The sequence below is a fragment of the Lepidothrix coronata genome, unplaced genomic scaffold, assembly GCF_001604755.1.
Source record: "Lepidothrix coronata isolate B3197 unplaced genomic scaffold, Lepidothrix_coronata-1.0 Scaffold5, whole genome shotgun sequence".
Taxonomy (NCBI): domain Eukaryota; kingdom Metazoa; phylum Chordata; class Aves; order Passeriformes; family Pipridae; genus Lepidothrix; species Lepidothrix coronata.
Genome location: NW_016690185.1, coordinates 4,802,090 through 4,823,678, shown reverse-complemented (window position 1 = coordinate 4,823,678; position 21,589 = coordinate 4,802,090). Strand labels below are relative to the sequence as shown.

The 21,589-nt window shown below is 36.2% G+C and overlaps 1 protein-coding gene across 3 annotated transcripts in view; it reads right to left on the bottom strand.

The window, feature by feature from the left end:
- The window catches only part of NT5DC1 (5'-nucleotidase domain containing 1), a 135,650-nt gene that overhangs the window by 32,810 nt on the left and 81,251 nt on the right, over window positions 1-21,589 (bottom strand). For all 3 annotated transcript variants that reach the window (XM_017828974.1, XM_017828982.1, XM_017828990.1), the window contains 2 exons: window positions 15,581-15,755; window positions 11,862-11,959 (listed from right to left, as the gene is read on the bottom strand). In XM_017828974.1, coding sequence (XP_017684463.1) covers window positions 11,862-11,959; window positions 15,581-15,755 — 273 coding nt within the window. The remainder of the gene's footprint in view (window positions 1-11,861; window positions 11,960-15,580; window positions 15,756-21,589) is intronic.

The following is a 21,589-nucleotide window of genomic DNA, read 5'->3' as shown; positions in this document are numbered from 1 at the left end:
GAATGTACCATACATGACTCTATTTTTGCTCTACTACAAACTGCCTCAATTCCAATTTCCAAATTATTTACAAATCAAATCACAAGGTAACTCCTTATGAAGTTCTCTGTCTAATCATCTACTTCTTTTTGAATTCTACAGATGAAAACAATTAAGGAGAACAGAGATGAACACAACCCCCATCATCTATCATGTATTGTTTATGAACATGTGATGTATGTCAAAAAATGTTTTTTCCCTGCAAAGTCATAAGGGTAAGTCCCCTATGACATAGGTAATCTTTCTTTCTTCTAGCAATTCCCTTTGTATTTTGACAGCTGTTTAAGAACTATAATGTGTAGTTATTTCTCACAGGTTTGCACCAAATCTTAGTGGACCGGTGAAGTTTACAAACTTGTATTGACCTATCCCCCAGGCATCCTAGCTTCCATAGGTCCTATGCCACTTCTGCAAGACCTGTGTTTGAGTTCCTTGGACTCTTGATTAGGCTGTAATTAGGTCCGTAATTATCCGAGGAGTACAACGTGGCTGGGATTCAGACCCAGGTGTAGAAACACAGAAGGTTCTACAACAGGAAGCAAAGCCACTGCAGAGCGCAGCACCGAGTCAATGGGGCCAATGTTTCTGTGCAGTATAGGCACTGCTGTTTGGGCACTGTACCGTGTCTGCTAGCTCTTCACTGCCTACAGTGGGAGTTGGCTGAAGATAAACAATAGATAGCCAGAGTAGATTCTATTCAATGTGGTTTCTGTATCTATTCCTGGTACTTATTTGTTTCAAAACTGACCTCTGTGATTTTCAACATATGGCATAACCCTTACAATGTAATTCTGAGTCAATTTTTGTTCGAGGGAGTGTGCTGGTTTTGGCTGGGGTAGAGTTAATTTTCTTACCAGTGGCTAGTATGGGGCTGTGTTTTGGATTTGTGCTGAACACAGCAATGATAATAGAAATGTTTTTGCTGAGCAGGGCTTACACAGAGCCAAGGCCCTCTCTGCTTTTCATACAGAAAGTTTAGTTCTTCCCTCCCAGTCATGGACACTCTTGATGGACATTCTTATGTGTCCTGGGAGATAGAATGAAGGTGAAATAACATTCATAACCAGAGGCAATATTAAAAACCCCACACCCTTCTAGTCTAGAATTCTGCATATTGAATTGAATTATCTGTATAAATAATTGCTGGACATTCTTCAGTTATTATACTGGTGCGAGCTACCATGTATCCAATGCAAAGAAGCCACAAACTACTTGATCATTAAGACAGCTTAACACCACTTCGATAAATTAAATTAAGTGAGCTACATGTCCCTCAGATGTAAATGCTTAGGCAACTTTTTCAAACTTTTAGCATTTCCATGGAAGTATAAATATGGGAACTGGAGGTATAATTTCAGAACGGGCGCTACTAATGCTGCAACAAGAGTTAGTCTTGTTCATGTATGGAAGATGTTCATTTGCCTTTGTCTTCCATACAGAACTGGGTCTCCACGCTCAGTGTGAAAACTTCCATAAATCCCAGGTATTTTTATGCATCACACATTATCGTCACACTATAAATGTGGCCTATGTTGAGTGCTGACTGCTCTGCTTCTAAATTCTGTCTTTTCTCAGAGAATATGGAGGAAAAAACATCTCCTCTTAATAATATTTTCATGTGTTGGAGGAGAATTCCCTTAAGTCAAACAATCTATTTGATGAACACCGTCTTCTCTGGAATATAAAAGGGTCATTTAGGCATTTAGGCTTTGGTTTTGAAAACACAGACTCAGATATGGCAATTCATGTTCTCTAGGGACTTACTGCAGAGAGAGGATGGGGTTGACAGGCCCTTAGCAGCTCATTCTGCTGTAAAAAGAAGCTGCATATTTTGATTAATTTGGCTTCCTAAATGTGGAGGGTTTTTGCCTTATCTCTGTGTCTTATCATCTCCTGATTAGACTGTATCACAGTTCCATTCTCTGCCAACATCCTGAAATAAAAGACAATAAAGTAGCAACACTGGAAGGTGATCACAAAACTATGATTGAGGATTTTTTGTAGATGTTGACTTCTGATGACCTCACAATCACATGGCATATGTGTTTAAAGGCATTTGACATGCTTCTCTATGAAGAAGTTTCTTCCATTAAAATGAAACATAAACATGGTCTGATGCACTGGTATGCAACTGTCTTCCAAAACAAACAATTAATCTAGTATATTACTTCCAATATTTTGAAATAATTATTGAATAACCATTGAATAATTTGAATAATTTCAGTATAAAAGACATTAAGCTCAAAGGTCCAGTTCCTTGAATTTATATAGGATATGTCACTGAACCGTAAAAAGTAAATCCAGCAGAATTAATTGCAATTATGTTATCTTAATTTTCCCATTATGCTAAATCTTTGAAAAGGGCTAAAAGGATTTTCACAATTAAGACTGATGGAGTCCTTATGCAAACTCAGTTTACAGTTCTTTATTGCTTCTGGATTAGGACATTAGATATCTTAGGTGAATATGCTGATCTGCCAGAGATACGATTATAGGTTAAGTCATTCATTATCGTGGTTCCTTGGCTCTAACAGAAAAGCTGGTGGTTTTGTTTTTCTACCATTTTTTTATCTGGTCTGCCTGTGGGTTCCTCGAAGACAGAGACTGATTCTTATCATGTCCTTGCACAATACCTTAAAGAAATGGGGTTTGAGCTTTATCCAGGCTTCGAATATAACCTGATATAATCAGTAACTTTGCAGTAGTGGTACTGCCGTAGTTACTGTAACTCCTTTTGAAAAGGAAAATGAACTCTCCATACACAAAGAATTCTGGGTTTAGAGTACTTAGCAATTATGCTAAACATGTTTTCCAGTTTTAACAAAAGGAATATTGTTGATACCATGCTTTTGAAAACAGCAGTTTTAGCTTTCTTTGAACTAGCTTTCTTATCAGCTTTGTGCCAAACATGCTATTTAATATCAAAGGTAATCAGCTGAAGCAAACCGTGCTGTCTTTTTGCTGAAGAAAGTTACAGTTTTTCACTGTTTTGATTTTAGGATGAAAAACTTCTTATTCCTTTTATCCTCTGAGGTACTTTGAACACTATGCAAACATATAAAGACCTTGGCCTGACACATTTACTATAATTTTTTCTTTTAGAGAAAGATGGGCATTGGAAAACGCATCTGCAGCTCAGCATTAATCTCAATACTCAGCAACAAAGAGATGCCAAACTTCAAAGACAGTATTTTTCTGTTTAAAAAAAAAAAAAATTAAATTTTTAAAAAAAATTAAATAGACAAGGAATTGTTTATGAACAGTGGAAATAATAGGGCCCATCTTCCTATGAAGTTATGTCTTGCAGTTTCACTGGATTCACTGAGTGTCTAATAGGGTAGAAAGTCTCATGGGTGCTTTTCCAGCAGCAGGTCATTTGTGGCTAGGCTCTTGTGGACTGATACTCCAGTATCTAATCAAGGGTAAATTTATACTTCAGCCTTTCTTTGCATTGGCAGTGACAGAACAATTTTTTTTCCTCTGCAGCCTGCTGAGGCTGCAGTATCTCTGAGAATACTGGGCCACACTCAAATGTCGTTGAAATTGCATTATTGATAGAGATTTGCAGTAGGGGATGGACAGAAATTCCTACTCACATATGCCATGTGATTGCATAAACCTCAACGCTTAGGTAAACAGACTAAATGTTTGATTAATTTGGCTTCCTAAATGTGGAGGTTTTTTGCCTTATCTCTCTGTCTTATCATCTCAGAGATTATCCCTGTGTCCTGGTGGCTCCTCTGGCTAATACGGTTAAGGCATACACCAGAGGAGCTCAAGAAGGAGCACTCAACCCAATTTCCAACGGTCAACTCAGCTGATAACCAGATATCTCCCATACCAGTTAGGAGGGGCCATCAGTTGAAATCCCAGCACCTGACCCATGCTCCAGGTTTCCAGTGAATTGCCATAGTCAGGCCAACACTGTGCCCTCCTGATAGAAACAGAGACTGAGCTTGGCTGCTTGACTTCTAGCTCCTGATGTGTTGTAAAATGCCTGAGTGAAACCTGTCATTGGTGAGAATTTGTATAAATGATGTGATGACAATCTGGCCTCACAGCACTTCTGAAGTAAATACCAGTAAAGCACATTAAAAAAAATAATCCAGATAAACAAAAAAACCCACACTCATTCCATTCCTCCTTCTAGGAGAAAGGAATGGCTTCCCTGCTCAGTTTGCTAAGAGGGATGTACTGTAAGGGAAAGTTATCCTTTGGCTACTGCATGGTCTAACTACTACAGAGTCACAACTTGGAGAAATTATACCAGTTTAACTGTGTCACCGGATACACATACCATCAGTGCAAACTGCGGAGTGTCTCCTTGCATTATTTTACAAAAGGGTTGTAAATTATATACTGCCAATTAGTAATCAAACACGTCCTCAATTTCTAATTCATTATCTCCGTAATAGAACATAAATGTACAAAGCATTTGTTTTTTTATGGGGTAATGACCATCAAATATGGCAGTCAAGGACTTTGAAAGCTATCAGAAAAAATGACGCTTTATGTCAACGTTTTGCAATCATATGTTAAAAATGTTTTGTGTCTGCCTGTGACTTTAACAGTCTGCTCTGCAAAAGGATGTATGTGCTGGCCCAACTTTATTTTGCTTTTTACACCTGTTTTAAATACTTTCACATAGACCAATTTATGTGAAACCCAAAATTCAGATTGTTACTGTCAAGTAATCCTATGTTTATCAAACATGCAATAAAATTTACTGTTAGAAAAGAGATCCTTAACCACAGTCTCCCATCCTCCCTATTCCATGGCTTAATTACAACTGAAGACATTTATTCTCAAATGATTCCCGAAGTGTTGATTTCAAACTACACACAGGTACTGTCTAGCAAACTTTAAAATGACTAAATGGTAAATCCCTTTGTTTACAAGGTAACATGTATTGATTTTTGTTTGTCTACAAACAATTGTCTACAGTGCATTATAATATTGGGAAGCCAGAAGTCCCTAAAACAGCTGTTTACACTGTCAGAAAAAAAATCTGTGGCATACTGATGCAAAGTATCTGTGCAAAGGCAATACACAAAGTGGAATAATTTTAGACTAAGATCATTTAAACCAAGGGTGGGAGGTGAAAGAGTCATCCAGGGAGCTTGACACCATAGATTTTAGGAAACACTCTCTGAGCTTCTTCACTGGATTATGAAAACAAAATCTGCTTCATAAGATGAAATTTCTTTGTGTTTCCCACTGTCAGCCCAACTGGCCTACCCTAGCCTTCTTTTCAGAAAGTGGAGTCAGGCATTGATCATGCTGCCAAAGAGGGTGTCAGATGAAGGAATCACCTCTATAAGGCACTTCCATAATCCTTATGGTTTTTCATAATAAAAATTAAAAATGGTCAGATTCTATCATGAAGATCTTTCTACATAATCATCCACATGGAATATTTGCTTAAAAAGAGACTCCTCTTTCTCCAGAAATGATGGATAAAATGAAAATCCTTGGCTGAGGTAAGAGTAGGAAATTATTTCTCAGTGGTGACTTGTGTATAGAACAAGGTATTATACACCTTCAAACAACGGACCTCCTACTGCCAGCTTAATACAGAACCTGTTTCTGATATTAAAGCATTAAGAGACTCCTGATATTAATGTCATGATCCCTGGAGCTACAATAAGTTCTAGTTTTGAAAGCTAGAGTACAAAATACCACTATTTATTAGTAAAAATATTTCTTTTTCTTTCCTAAATAGCCAGAAAACACGGAAAACAGTGCCAATACACTTTAAAGAATCACTAAACAGCATTTCCCTTAAAAAGCATAACATTGCTTTTCAAGGCTATGGGGTACTGTGAGATATTACAACAATATGAGGGCAGTCACTTCAGAAGACATATGGGAAACAGTTACAGACTTTATACCTCTTGAATAATGCAGTCTGCAGCCAGGGCAATCTTTACATGCCACTCTCTCATAAGCTCTGAGCAAAAATGCATTATTTTGTGGCCTCATGTTATAGAATATTTTCAGGCAGACTGATATGAAGAGTCACCATCTCTAGAATAATGGCAAAAAGCACAGCTGCATTACATAAAGGAACACTCTGAGTCACTGGAGGAGAAGATTACATAGATTGTCCTTTGCTGTGCTGTTATTATTCTGTTTGTGCCTACTAAGAGATGTGAGAAGAGGCCCCTTGTGGGCTTCCCCACAAAAGGTTTCCTGAGCCCTCTGAAGACAGTGCTGCCTCCCCTGCTGTAGCTGCAGGGCCAGCTGGGAGGCCCAGTTAATGCAGGACATGGGTACATAATTTTATACTATGTGTTTGACACATAAGCCTTATTTCTAAAGTCCTCCTTGAAGCAACAGAAGAAGACAGGAAGCAAAGACCTGAAATTCAGAAAACCCCATCAGAGTGAAATCCCTCTTCTCTGTATGTTTCCTTGTGCTGCTCTGCTCTGCTCTCCCTTCCCATCCCCTGGCTCTCCTAGACCCTCTCTGATTCATCTTTGTCTCACATACCTGCCCTTGTGAACCTCTACATTTAGGTCAGGAGATTTTCCTTCCCCTCATCTCCTCTGCTGCTCCTGGAAGGAGCAGTGGGCATCTGATCTTCAGTGTTCAGGGATAAAGATGTACTGGGAATCCACATCAAACAACAAAAGAAAAAGTCTTATTTAATCCCTGCAGTGACCTGTGGCTGGAGGAGTTCGGCACAGATCAAATCTGTGGAAAATATGACAGCTTTTGCAGACTGAGGACCACAACCCATCTATTTGAGTAAGGACTCACAGGTGCAGCAAAAGACCAGGTTCCTCTTGGTAGAGTGAGCTCTTCATCAGATATCAAGTCTATGCATGAAAATACCAACAACTGTGCTGTCATGAGCTAAAGGATAAATCTGAAACTATTTTAAATTTAAATTTGAATCTACTTTTAAATATGAAGATCTGATGATAGGTAAGATTGGTTAGAAGACATGATGGGAACAATTAACATAGTCAAAAAGAGTAGCTATGCTTTCATGTTTTAACCTCAGTTTGATGTAGAAAAAAATAATTATTTTCTTATCAAGGTAACCTTCACTGGGAGAGGTAGTAACTGAAATACCTAGTATACAGCAGTTATAGCGATTATATTGTAGATTGAATTCAATGTGTTTTGGTCAAAAATTTAATCAGAATTTTCTAGAGTGGCATTTATGTTCTTCAATGAGTGAATAAGGCAAGTCTGTTTAAATTATATGTATAATAGTGCAATACAATCTGTTTCAAAATTTCCCCATTTTTAATATATATTCTACAGTTTTACTAAAGGTCTTATAAAATATAAAAATAAAATATTATTATAAAATATAAAACTGGGTAGTATTTTGGTATTCTTCCAGTGGTAAAGACAGAAATCTCAAATAAAAAGAAGTTATATGCCTTACACATGAAGGAAGGCACTGCTTTCCTGATACCACTCCTCAGGCCTAAGAAGCCTTAGAATATAAATTAAAAGAAATAGTTATATAGGATCAGCCCTCATTCTCCACTCAGTTCTGCAGCCCATCTCAGCAATAGTCAAGCCCAGATGTCACAAAAGATGACAGAAGAAAACTCAAAGAGAACAGACATGGGATCACCAACTTCTGAAGACTTGCAATCCCTAGTAATCAAAGATGGTCTTCAGTCTAGAAGTATATCGTTTTATATCCTGTCCTCTTATTTTCTTTTCTAATTGGTCCTTTCAGCTTATAGAATTTTCCTGTATTCTTGGAAGGCTAGAGAAGAATGACTGAAGGAGGTAAAAAGCTTCTGCAGAGAACTGTTAAAATGTTAGAAACATCAGTTACCAGAAAATCATAAAAAATTGGAGGACTGAAAGAGTTTCTTAAATTGAAAGCTACATGATGCAGCAGAGGCACCATAAGCTGGACAGAAATTCAAGTTCAGGAATAAGGCAGACAGCCTGGAAATGCAACTGAAAGCAGGCTTTGAAAACCTGAGACTCTCTTCAGGAGAAGGAGAGTGGGTTTGTTTCTCTGGGCATAGGATAAAGGCACCACAATCTCACAGAAATGTGGCATCCACTGACATTCCATCTATAGGATTGTTTTCAGTCTGTACATACATACACACATATACATGAGGATATACATGTGTTTTTAAATATGTTGTAAATTCAGAAACTGAAACAATCTGCAACACATTTTCAATTTATTAAAAAAAAAAAAAAAACAGATCAGAAAAGACAGTAACTGCGCCCGAGCTGGAAATAAAATATATATAAGTCTTATTAAAGACCAAGCAGAATTCCCTGTGCATACAGACTTATAGAAGGCTTTCAGGGAATTAAAGGTTATCTTTAGCATTTCAATTGTTATTTTGGATTGTAAAAAAATGTATTTAACAATGATCAGAGCTGGCAGTCACGCTAGTAATTTGATATACATTAACAAGTGATGTGTTAAAGGGAAAGCTCTGATGTAAAATTTTACAGAAATCTTCATCTGTTGCAGATTATCATATAAGTCACAACTGTATTTTCTGTTTATATTCCTTCAAGTCCTTACATTTATCATGGAATGATAAATTAAGCTGGATGTAGCTGTTGAAAGCAAAGAAAATCCTTCATTGTCAACAAAGGATTTACACAAACATTTTCAACCTGATCCTTAGATCCTGTAGCTCAAGATATTATTACTACTTTCAAGAACCATGTGAAGGATTTTCCTGTGTAAAAGAAAATGTAACCTTGTGAATAACAAGTAAATTATGGGATATTTGTATTATGGTAGTAAAGTCTGGGGTTTTTTTATGTATAGCACTGTTCTCACAAATTATGTGCTTTGCTACATAAGTTCCTCCTAATTATAAAAATGGTTTTTCCAGGTAAAAATAAGTGCAGCTGTTCTAAAATCTGTAAAGATACACATAAACTGTTCCTTCACTTAACAGAATAATACTTTGAAAGACAATAATTAAAAAATTAAATAATTAACTATTGTGCTTTTCAGTGTACCAGTTCAATAAAAAGCAGTCATACAAATCTTTCAGGATTTCAAAGAGTGTTTTGATTGCTTTAAATGATGCACATCTTGAAATTCAAATGAAGTAGTGATGCAATTTTAATTGAGCAATTAAAATAATTTTTCATGGTTTCTAAATGGATTAGCTCTAAAATTACTTGTCTACTGAAAAAACACTTCTGCAGTGCAGTTACCCGATATCACATTTCCAGACAATGCCTCCTTTGTCATCTTGTCCTGTTTCTCCTTCTCCTTCAAATGTTTACTGAACACAGCTGCCTTTTGAACTCATTTACTGAAAAGAATTTATACGTCTGTTTAGTACTGTTCAAAACCTTTCCTTTAGTAAATCTGCAACAGAATTCCTGTTACAGATAAATAACATTTAACTCCAGTACACAATGCAACACTTGGGGTGTTTGAAATTAACAACACATTCCATATTTTGTGCCTTATCCTTGAGCCCATTTATAACACAATTCCCTTGGATTATAACACAATTCCCTTGGAATAGAAGGAATTACAGTATCATTAGAAATTTACTGCAGCTCAGAACTACCGATGAATTGAAGAACACGGTTGAAACTCAGACTTGGAGAAATGGATAGCAATGATAAGCAGTTACTTCAGTTCCTTTCTGCAACACATTTCTTCATGGAACAAGCTTTCTTTCACCTACTGAAGCTTTTTTCCCCCTAAATTATACTAGCAAAAGCTTGTGCTTAAAGAAAATATTTACTATGATGTTCACCTCTAGATCTTTCCTTATTCAAAGTAAAAATAAGGAAATTTTCTCTCCCTGATGTGAAGCACAGTGGCCAAACTCTTCTGCTGGAAATATTGGCAAAAGGAGGATAGAAACTAGAAACTGAAATTCTGAATTTTCAGTGGTACTGATATGAAAGAAAGCCTTAAAAAAATTCTGGAAACTGGAAAACTGCTCCCCCTCAATGTATTAGAAGCTTCACTGTATCCTGTTTCAGAAATTAAATGTGTTCCTAGCTATCTGGGGTGACTGGGTGAAACTATCAGTGACTACTCTGAAGTTATATGGTTGTATACATTATTCCATGCATTTTCTCATACAAATGCTCCTATTTTTGTGGTTTAAAATTCACATACTTCTTCACTACTTCAAAACATGTCTCTAAAAGCCTGTCCTATGTGCATAATTCTTTGCTTTGAATGTTCTGGTTGGTCTTTCAGAAGAAACTGGTTACTGTCAATTGAATATAATTATATTGAAAAATATCCACTCTGAGGCTAGTTGTTTCAACAAATTATTTATCTGATGATTGCTTTAGTTATGTTTGTGTCCCTTATCTGTTTAGATAGTGAGGTGTCCAGAACTACATTTTATTTTGCATTTATAAGGTATTCATGTAATGAGTGATCAACTGCTATGTGAGCCTCTTTGCAGTGCCAAGATATAAAGTGAGTGAAAAGCACTAAGTTAATAGGAGGACTCCAGGGAATGCTATTCCTATTCCCTATTCCTGTTTAAAAGCATGAGAAAGAGACAGCTTCATGAAAACTGGTCCTTACAATCTAATATGGTGATTAAGCCAATGCTACACAAAATGGAGACAGTAACTTGGTCTCCTTCCTCTATTCTGCCCTTATTTGCATGAAAAACCCAAATGTATTTTGGAGCTTTCTCTCTGTCTATTAAATTTATTGAAACAAGCCAACGGGTTTAAAAGTTGCTGGCTGGATTAGTGACAGAGGGACACAGCAGGATTTCCTCAGGAAGTCAGGCTTATCAGACTGTTTAAAATAATAAAAAATGAACTACATTTAATTTTCAATTTGCATTGTATGAAACTAAATAAAATGGTTGCAGAAATGACTCTTTTTCACTCTTTATGATTTTACTCCCCTCCCTCCTTTCACACGAATAGTTTCAATTTCCCTTCTGAGATTATTTTTTCTCAGATTGTCATCTTGGCAACTATTTGAACTAATTCTTTAAAAATCACACTTAAGATATTTCTTACTTATTTTCCTATATAAATATGTGAAACATTAAAATGTAGTTTCAGTATATATTTCTGTGGCTTGTTTTAGTTTTACTGTAAAAGTTCCACAAAGAGAATTTCTTTTGGGCTGGAATGCTGACTTTCCTGTCATAAAATGATAAAATATGGTTCAATGTATGCTGCCTTATACTATTTTGGATATAAGGTTAATTTTCAGGTAACACTTAATCATACAGGTATTTACCAAAATATGGAAAAATTAACTATCTTCAGCCACATTACTATTGTTATTTGTAGTTCAACAAACACTGTTCTTATAAAACTCTTACGTTACAACCGTAATTACCTAATGGACAACATTACCAAATGTGTCAGATTGTTTTAATTAAATTGAGTATAGGGGTACTTCCTTTTCACCTACTCTGTCATTATTTAGCCAAAGAAAACACATTTAATACTGTCGGATTTCCATCATAAATCCTTTCCTTCAGTTTTGTAATTTTATTTGTACCATTCTCTGAATTTCCTTTAAATCTTTAAATATTTCTGCTATATTTTTTCTGAGAACAAAATTTAATTTTAGGTGCATGATCTTGTCATCACAATAAAGAAAAGGATTCTTTTTCATAAATATGCAATATCTGAGCACCAATGTAATTTTAATTACTGTCACAGCTCTGCCTTTTAAATATGTTCAGCACTGTAATTCTTAATTTCTCAGTGCTCTTCAGTCTTAACAGAATGCTAAGAGTGTAGAGTTCACTTTCCACCTCCATGCCAGCTGTTCCGTCGCCTTATTTCTCTTTTCTTTTTTTTTCATAAAGGTAAGCAGATGAGAAGAGGGTCATGGCTGAACTTACCAAGAGTTCGGAAAGGTCTTTGGTTTGGTGTATGGGAGAAGAAACCAGGTTTCAAAGCATTTGTGATCAAAATGTCAAAATACTCTTCGAAATCGTTCCTAGAAAGTAAAGGAAATTTGATTAGTTAAACTAATGAATTAGCTAACTACTAAATACTCTTTAAGACTTAAGAAAATATCAAAGCACTTCTTTAAGGCACTTGCTTCTATCACATTTATTTCCCCAATACTTGTTCCATGTCACTATTGCCCACCTTTCCCTGAGGTTGTCAAAAGGGAGTCAAACCCACAGTGCTGTATCTTTGAGATCACTCATTATTAGTAAAAAGACATTCCTCGATCTCAGAAGAACATGTAATAGCTGACATATCTTAATTTCAGATGGCAATATATGCATAGATATACACAGAAAGATATAAATGAGGGACTTTCTTCGCAAAGAAGAATATATGAAGTGAAGCGATGGGATAGGAAGCAACTGAAGTCACTTAAACACAGGTGCTTATATGGTTGGTATCCATAATGTAGGTTTGCACAGGTCTAATGGGTATCTAAGATACCACTGGCAGACATCAGAGATCTAATTAACCAAGTCAATGAAGTGTGGTTTCACATACCCTAAAGTTGAAATGCCATTTTGATAGCTGAACTCCTTCTTCAGACTCCACTGGCTGCTCTCACTAAATCCCTGCTGGTTACAGGGAGGTTAGACATGTTAGGTGTTACAAATAAACACCTACCAAGTTTGAGTCTTAATCTGCCAGCTGAATCCCACTACTAAATTCAGGTTTTTCAAAGCTCATTAGATCCCTATAAACAAATTGGTATTTGAACTGTGGAAATCCCATCAATTTAAATGAGATTGAATGTTTCAGCATGGTATGTAACAAAATGTAAACATCTCTCCTCTATGATGTATTTTATTTTATTAGAATTGTTTCATTGCTTAGGTGGCTTTATTGCCTATAACAGACAAAAATGATGGATACTCTTGCACGGAAAAAAGAAATCACAGATGGCAAGTTGAGGATGGCCATAGGCACTGACATGCTGCATTGGGTCTAGCTGAGTTGGAGTTCATTTCCTCATAGTAGCCCTCATGTTGCAGAAAAACATGTTTGTATGTTTTGTGTGAGGAGATGTGTTATCTGTGGCCTTTTTTGAAACATATTAAATCTCATGTACAAAGCTACTAGTTTTATGAGAGACGTGTTACATTACTGTGTAACAATACACATAAATCAAATCTGTTCCAGTTACTACCTGGTAGAGTGGCCTGTGGTTACAGCAAACAGCTAAGACAAAGGGTAGGATGTATCTCACATTAACCATCTAAAAATTGCACACTGAATTCACAGATAGTGATTGACACCACAGACAGAGCCAATGGAGAAACAGTCACATTCTTAGAAGGTAATTCATCCCACTCGTTTCAGACATAATTCTACCATACAGAATGAATTGCCAAGGATATGCCCAGTGTTTTCTCTCCAGTAACCACAGAGGGAAACGAAATGACCAGCTTCAAAAAATTTTCAGCTTTTAGATGGCTAACATTCCTGAAAAGTGAAATGACTCCTGACTTCAGTGACTATGTGATGATTGACTCGTCTTTAGGTGTGCTCCTGCCAACACTTACACATTCAGTTAAGCGGACAAGCATTCTCATGACAGGTAAGACTGAAAAGTCACACCATGATGCTCCTTGTGTGAATGAACTGGCACTTGCTTCTGTAGGTTTACATGCCTTATACACTGGTCCCAGCAGTATGTGTGTGCTCTGGCTGGAAAACAGTTCTAATTTTATTTCAAAATGAAATTTTCTCTTACACTTCCTCTCCCTACCAAAATGTCTTTTAGCTAAGGACAATTTGGCCAGATGAACACAACTGGGATATTTTGATTATTAAATGGGTAAATGATACACTTAAGCATGAATTTCCCAGCACAGATTTTATGAAGACAATAACTTCTTAGCCAAAAAGGAACTTAAAAAAGTGCAAAAAAGTAAACAGCTACAAGGTAAGGATATTAGGAGTAGGAGGCTAAAATTTATCTCTGTTTATCATTAGGTTTTTTTTTATTTATTACTATACAGTTTTGGACTTCTCAGTATCACATTGCTTAACTGAAAGAACAAGGGTAGAAACTAATAAAGGACTATGTAGATGCAATTAGTAAGGGCTGATGTAAAGAATAAAATGCAGTTAGCCTGGTCAAATTAAAGTTAAGGGCAGAGATAATAGGTGTGAACCTAAACTATATTCCAGTACAGCAAAAAGCAGCACAGGTAAGTAGAGTCTTTTTGTCCGATACAAGAGGCATGGAACAAACAAAACTAATAAAAGCTTAGATTTTTAGGAAAAAACTCCACTTCAGTAATGTCTAATGGACAGTGGAGTACTCCAGAAAACACTTGGAAGCCACACTGCATGAGTCACTGGAAAACACGATTCTAATAAATACCACAGAACATCCTACACTTATGTGGAAAGAGAGTGATGCAATATCCTTCTAGCAGAACATCTCTTTGTCATTCGAAAGGTAATTGATCGGCTCTGATACCTAGCAGGATTTCTACAGCTGCCTGAAACAGCTGAAACACTATTCACCAAGGAAAAGAAAGTCAAAATCAGTATATGAGGCCAAGAAGTTACTTTTATACCGAATTTTCATTTAGAAAACAGCTAGACCGGTCTACACAAAAGAGTTAATTCACAGGCATCTTACTCATAAGGAGAACTGCTTTTTGTGAGGATGTAGATTTACCCTTCAAACGAGTAAGTATAATGTTCATGTGAGGCAGTGAGAACTGGCACAGTGAATGCTTCATTTAGCATTTAGCCTAGAGAGTACAAAAGGGAAGTGATACTGGCAGGACTGGTTTTGGAGGATAGCTCTGTTTTTTACCTCACCACTTGTTTTCTTACTATGTTGCCATATTCACTCTGCTGACCCCTGGCATATCCTGTGTTAGCCAATGTTGGCTCACATTGAAATACTTTGTTTCTTAGATTAATAATAAATTAATAGTCTCACCCTGTCACCCACCTAACTATTTGCATCACTGATTAATTTTTTTCTAGGTGTGTAAGTGATGATTCTATTGAATTTCACTGAATTTGACTTGACCAGTTATGTTCTTTACCTTACACTAAAAACAGCTGTTGTGATCAGCAACTACGATTTCAACCAGTTGCCAAGTGCAAAGAACTGCCTGTTTTATCTTTTCTGCTGTGATCTGTAAATGCACATTTCCCACGCACAGCCGTCTTTTGGAAACCACCAATAGAAGAAGTATTTGTAAGCTTTTTCTGCGGATTTGCTACAAGGAAATGAAATAGTACTACTAGCTGCACTTACTGCTGGAGAAGCACAGAAAGGAAGCGGCTTAAATAAGACAGTCTAGCAAAAGTTTATGATAAAACTGGGATTCAGATGATGTACTGCGTGTTGGCCTGACATATTCAATCCCATAGTGATGCCCTCAAAAAGATGCAGCATATAAGTGTGCTGTGGGTCAGATACAGCTCACAGGCTCAGAGATGCACGATTTTGTCTCGACTACCCTGTCACACTTTATCAGAAAGGGGCCCACCAGAAATCTCAGAACCAAATAATTCACAATACTTTAAGAAACTCCAATTAGCTTCCCAATAGCTCAGGCTTATCTCCAGTTGCTGTCTGGCAGATATAATTTGAAATGGACCTTGCACTTACCCAAGAACATGTTCACAGAGGAGCCTGCAATAGTCACTGTGAGAACTTGTAATTAATAGCAGAATCTTCCCAGCATTTTTTAGTTGTTTCAGCCACTTTTTTACAGACTCTGGACATCTCTGTAAATATTTGTCTGGATGATTTTTCACTTCTGGGAAATATGTCCCACAGTCTTCTAAAAAAATTAAAACATAATTATGTTATCCAATCCTGCTCACAAACCACTTAATCCACACAACAAATATTCTTTTATGTGCAGACAACAAATTTAAAAAAGGTAAAGAAAAGTTTAATATTTTCCCTGGGCTGTAACGCAGTATTAACCAAAAAAATCCAATTGAACCAAGAGAATATGCTGTAGCACAAATAAATTTGCATGACTTTTCTCCTTTATTTTGGAATTGTCATAGTTATTTTGTTTGATGTTCTTTTGCTCATAACAGTTAATAATACAGAATTTACAGATTATAGTTTTATGCAGGAAATAATTATTTCTTGTTGTCTTTGCTCAATTTTTGGATCCTCAATTTGTGATTGTAAAATGAGTTTACTGTTTAGACGGTGGTAAGGACCTAAAATTCCCTTTACCTAACACCTTTCAGTTACTTCTGACACTTTAGTTTAGCACTGTCCGATCAATACCATTCATTTTGTAATTTTTGTATATTTCACCAATAGCACTTCATCTATGAAAGACTCATAAAACTGGCAAAGATTCATAAGTATTTTGAATACTAGGAACAGATGCAAAAACCCCCTGAGTTCCAATTCCAGCTTCAATAATGTTCTTTTTGCCAAATGAAGCTGTAATAGAATTTTGCAAATACACTTGGAATGTAAGATTTCTACAAGTGTACAACAACACTAACTTGGCAGTAAAAGTTACCTATTCATTTAAGTCATCAATAAATATTTATCTTATTATAGCCCATAGTTGCTTTACCAAGATTTCAAATGAAACTTACCTATGTATTTCCTCTCAAACCCTCTATAACCAAAACTGTCAAGCTAGTTAAAGGTTTAAAAAGAAATATAATAATTGCAGAGACAGAAACGATACCAAGTATTTGGCTCTCAGTCTGTCTGTGTTATAGTATAATGAACATCATCACAGATTATTTTTCTTCCAGCACTTGTTCTATATGCAACTGTCTGTGGTCAACTTTGCTGAATGATTTAATAAATCCCAGACATTACTTAGCCTTCTGGTATGTGAGTAATGCTGTTCTGTAGTTTGAAAAAATAAGATTTAAACCACTTGAACTTTAGCTATTTAATGAAAGAGAACATGTATGTTTGAACCACTAGTATCAAAGAAAGACTGAAAGATGCTAAACATAACACTCTTTCATATATTACACAATCAAACATCTACAGATGGCAGGGAACAAAAGTCTTCCAAAAGAAGTTTCAAATTGGCTGTTATCCCTGCAACTAGATAGAAGCAGAATATTCTGCACTACGACTTGACAGATTTCTTCCAAAAAAGTGGACTACTATGTCTGAGGAAAGTCTCAAACAAAATCTCCCAACTCACAACCATGTCACTATTCCAGTTCTTCATTGTATTTAGGTCAGGCTGTGTAACAGCATGTACCAGTGGAATATGAGCCTGTTCCTGCAGCCAGCATTATGGGATGCCATGACATTTGCCTTGAGAGCTAGCCAAGAACAATGATTTTTTTGATTAAAGAAAGCAGGTTGACAAAGGAAGGTTTCCTGTTCTGTTTTCCCTCCTTCTTTCCTGAGGCATGAATATTGTTTGGGATGAGCAATAGAGTTTCTAGGAGCAGAAACTGCATTTTTTTTCAGTATTATCCTTTGTAATTATATTTTATATGCTATGCTATGACAATTTTTCTTCTTTGGTGTTTTGGAAAGCATATAACATTAGATGAGAAAGAAGGGGGACACAAACAAAGCAGGTTTGGCATTAACTCTCACAAGTTCAAACAATTAAAAGAAAGATGGTAAGGTTCATTTATATAACCAGTGACCTACACTCTTTTTACTCTCAAACAAAAAGATCTGTTTTATATGGACTTTACTCTTGGACACTCTGTTTTTCTTTCCTTATGAAGTGCCTTCCATCCTCCATGACCATTCTTTGATGCACAATTTAAAGACTTTCAGTTAATTTAATCAACACTGTCCTCTTTGTCCAAAATCCATGCAATATCTTCTATGTGATAAATTTATTATATTTGGCCTTTGAATACCATCTGCACTGGAAAAGGCCAACAACTCTGAATTCAACACATGAGCTGAAAGAGAGTCTTATTCTGGCTTTCTATCCAGGCCCCGAAGCCCAGCTGTTAATTGAAGACAAGCAATGAATCAGTTCTTGACACTGGGATCTGAAGTTTGCCTCTGGGCTGTTTGCCATATTAGGCAGAGGTAGCTCAGAAGAACCCTCATTAAAGCATACTCTACTGTAATTAGGCAAGCGTGGCCCAGGAAAGTAGAGTTTGACTTAATTCCTAACATACCTACTGCATCTGGTGAAGACAGTTGGTGGAATACATAATTATATCTGTAAATAAGTTTAACCAACAAAACCTGCAAGATTTGATTAAAAGCCAAATAAAAGCTGAAAAACTTGCTAGTTTTGAGGAGTACAGAAGAGCCATAGGCATCTTGTTGGCAAAAAATGTTGTGAAAGCTTTAACATGTGATGCAGAAATAGCATCATGTCAAAACTTCAAAATAAATGGAATGATTTGCTAATGACAAAGTAAGCATTGTTTTCCCAGTATGCCATATGCTGCACTTTGTTTTTCTATATCAGGCAAACCATAAAAATCAGAAGAAAACTCTATCAAGCAAAGCATCAGTGAGAAATTAGAAGAGAATTAATTGTAACAGAGCCAACAGAGGAAAGGCAAAAGTGAGTTAATAGTAATGACTTCTATGCAACTTGCATACAGCTTCACTCTTGAAAAAGGAAACAGTAATTCTTCAGAAAAACACCATTCTTGAGAAATAAGAAATTTCTCTAGGTTGCAATATTTCCCTGATAATGCTTATGGGCCATCCAAATGGCAAAATACTCTTAAAAATGAAACTATAAGCACGCTTTAGAAGTTTCGTTGGTCCACAAATTCACTGTATCAAAATGAGGGATTGTTGTCACCACCAGATATACAACTGACAGTTTGCTATCAGTATAGTGCCTAAAATAAAATCTCTACATTTTTGTCTCTCTGTTTTGTGAATATCACTTAACATACACCTTTATGGACATTGACATGTATTAATGCATGCCCACAAATCAGTGAAAACAAAACAGTAACAAAACAACTGTCTCAACTTTCACCTCAAAGTCTGTTGTTTGGAGTTACCTTCAAGCATGTCAAAGCCTACACGAGTAACCTCTGGCTCTTTGGCAATGTGAACACTTACTATATGAGAAAGTATTTAATAAATAAAATTGAAACAAGAAGACCATGACAATCAACATAACAATCAACATATTTACACCCTGTGATTTTATGAGAAAATCCAATGACATGGAGTGGAGCAGGAAATCAAAATCTAAGCATTTTATGCACAGCTTTGGAATTTATTACATATATATATGTTGCCACAGAGCAAATGCAATTTTTTTCAATTTTCATTCTTGTTACTAAACAACTTGGAGTTTATCTGAAATCTCTGAAATAGAGCCTGGGATAGCAAATTATCAACTAGCCTCTGTAGGCACTTATAATCATCTTCCAAATACACTTTCAAAAATAATAATTGCCTTTGCAGTCCATTGAGTATCCTTTCAGAAAAATATATTTCCTTTTTAAGCAGAAGATAGAAATATAAGCAATTAAAACGAGTTGTCTAGAACTGCTACATATTAAAGTCCTGCCAAAGCCTCTAATCAGGTTGACATCCTGTTGTATTTTCAAAGCAATATAATTTATTTCTTCTATGTATATTATCAGAGGCTCCCTTAGTGTCCAGTTTGGAGTTTATTTTTTCTTGTATCATCTGACATTGTAATTTAATCAGGATGTTCTTTGCATAGTCTTGCCTTGCAGTTTAATTGCACCTAACATAGTTGTGATGGCAAGTGTGATGGGGATTATATATAGCTGGAAATGCAGAACCCCCAGACCAAACTCAAAAAGAGCCTGTACAATGCTTGTCGTGACTTCCAGCACAGACAATAATCCAGTCCTTAATCCAACCGCCCTATTCTGTTACAGTTGCAAAATTACTTTATTGAGGTATGCAGTTCGATGTTTTAATATAATATCTGTATTTGTGGAAAAAATAATTGTGGATTTCTCTTGTGCTCTGTATTATACCACTTCTCCTTGGCAGGATCAGTTTACACCTACTGGCTCTGGACTCCTTTGGACTCAATGTTTGTAAATGCGCACTGCCAGGACACTGCAGTTTTCATCCCTTAACTATTATCTGGATTATAAAATGGGCAAATGTTCAAGAGGCACGTTTCTGGCAAGATTTCAGTCCAGAACTAAAACACAGGAACACAGGGAATTTTTGAATATTGTCACTACTTCTAAGGGGCACCTACTTGATTGAATTAAAAGTAATTTATCCGCTACTTACATGATTTAGCTAAGCAGAGAGGTATGAGGCTGAAAAAAAGTCCCTAGAATTCAGCCAAGAAAAATAAACTTTCAGCTGCCAATTAGTAGCTTGTATTTAGTGGCTTTAACAATCTCTTACAATGGAAGTATTATTTGAGAATGTGACTTTCTTTCTTTTAAACTCCAAGGCAATATGATAGCTTAGCTATCAATACCCATAGCCAGATTCTCTGTAGCTCTGACACCAGCAGGAAGCTCTTCTCTAATTTTTATCTGAATGCAGGCTTGTCGGTAACAGTTATCGATTTGACTGACAGAGTAAAGCTGCAATAATGTGTTACAATCAGCAATGATACAGACAACTATATTCACTGTATATTGCTATACCCCCCATCTTACTGTACTTCAGGTTTTTAGAGTGAAGAGACACCTTTTTGACCATTGTTGCTGTCTTTTTCTCTTGTCCAAATAAACAAATCTAACAAGTATCATGAGCATTCAACAGAAACACAAGAAAAATACCTTAATCACAGAAGGTTCTGCAAAAGAATTTAAATTTAATCTAATGCAGGCAAGTAGAGGAGAAAGGGGGTGATGGTTAAAATTACATTAGACAAATAGTCTTTCTTTTCTTTTCATTTAACCTTAGTGTGTATTCTAGTAGGAGCAGCAGAAGCAAAATGAGAGACAGAGGGAAGAAAATGTTAACATAAGATAAGAAAATCAAGTGAAGTATGAAGCAGGGATGACTGGACAAAATATGGTTACATTCTTGAGGCCTGGTATGAGGCAGATATCAGGAAGAGGGAGCAGCAGGAAGAGATAAATCATCCCTCTCCTTCCTCCAGGAGATAAACATTTAAAAACAGAATAAAGGGATGACAGTCTAGGAAGATAAGAGGTTAGGAAGAGGCAAATGTCATAGGAGCAAAAATGTAATGTGACAGATGTAAAAAATTCTGTACTTTTCTGTTTTCTGCAATTGCCCCAATTCTTTACTGTACAGTTTCTTAACAGACCAAAGGGTTCAGGATCCTGATCCAGTTCAGGCTGTAAGAATACCAGCTATTTGCACCTCTTTGTTAAGTAGGAGCAAACATGAAAAGAGGATACCAAGCTTGGAGACAAAGATGATGTTAGTATTAGGGTACCAAATCTGAAAAAAGAGATAAAAAAGTATTTCTGTGAGAAGAGAGGGGGGGAAAAAGGCGTATGGGTGGGTTGGCCAGTGAAGAGCAGAAATTCAGAACTGACATGTTTGTGAGTTGCTGCTGGTGATGAGATGGAACTTGGCATCATGATGAACCTCTCTGCTTGTTGTAGCTAAGAATTATCTTATGTGCCCAGATATATGAGTAGCTGTTTACAAAATAGAGTATCTTTCAAGCTTCTCTTGTATGTATAAATGAAACAGAATGGGAAACAAAAAGGGAAAAACAATACAAAAATCATTGCATCT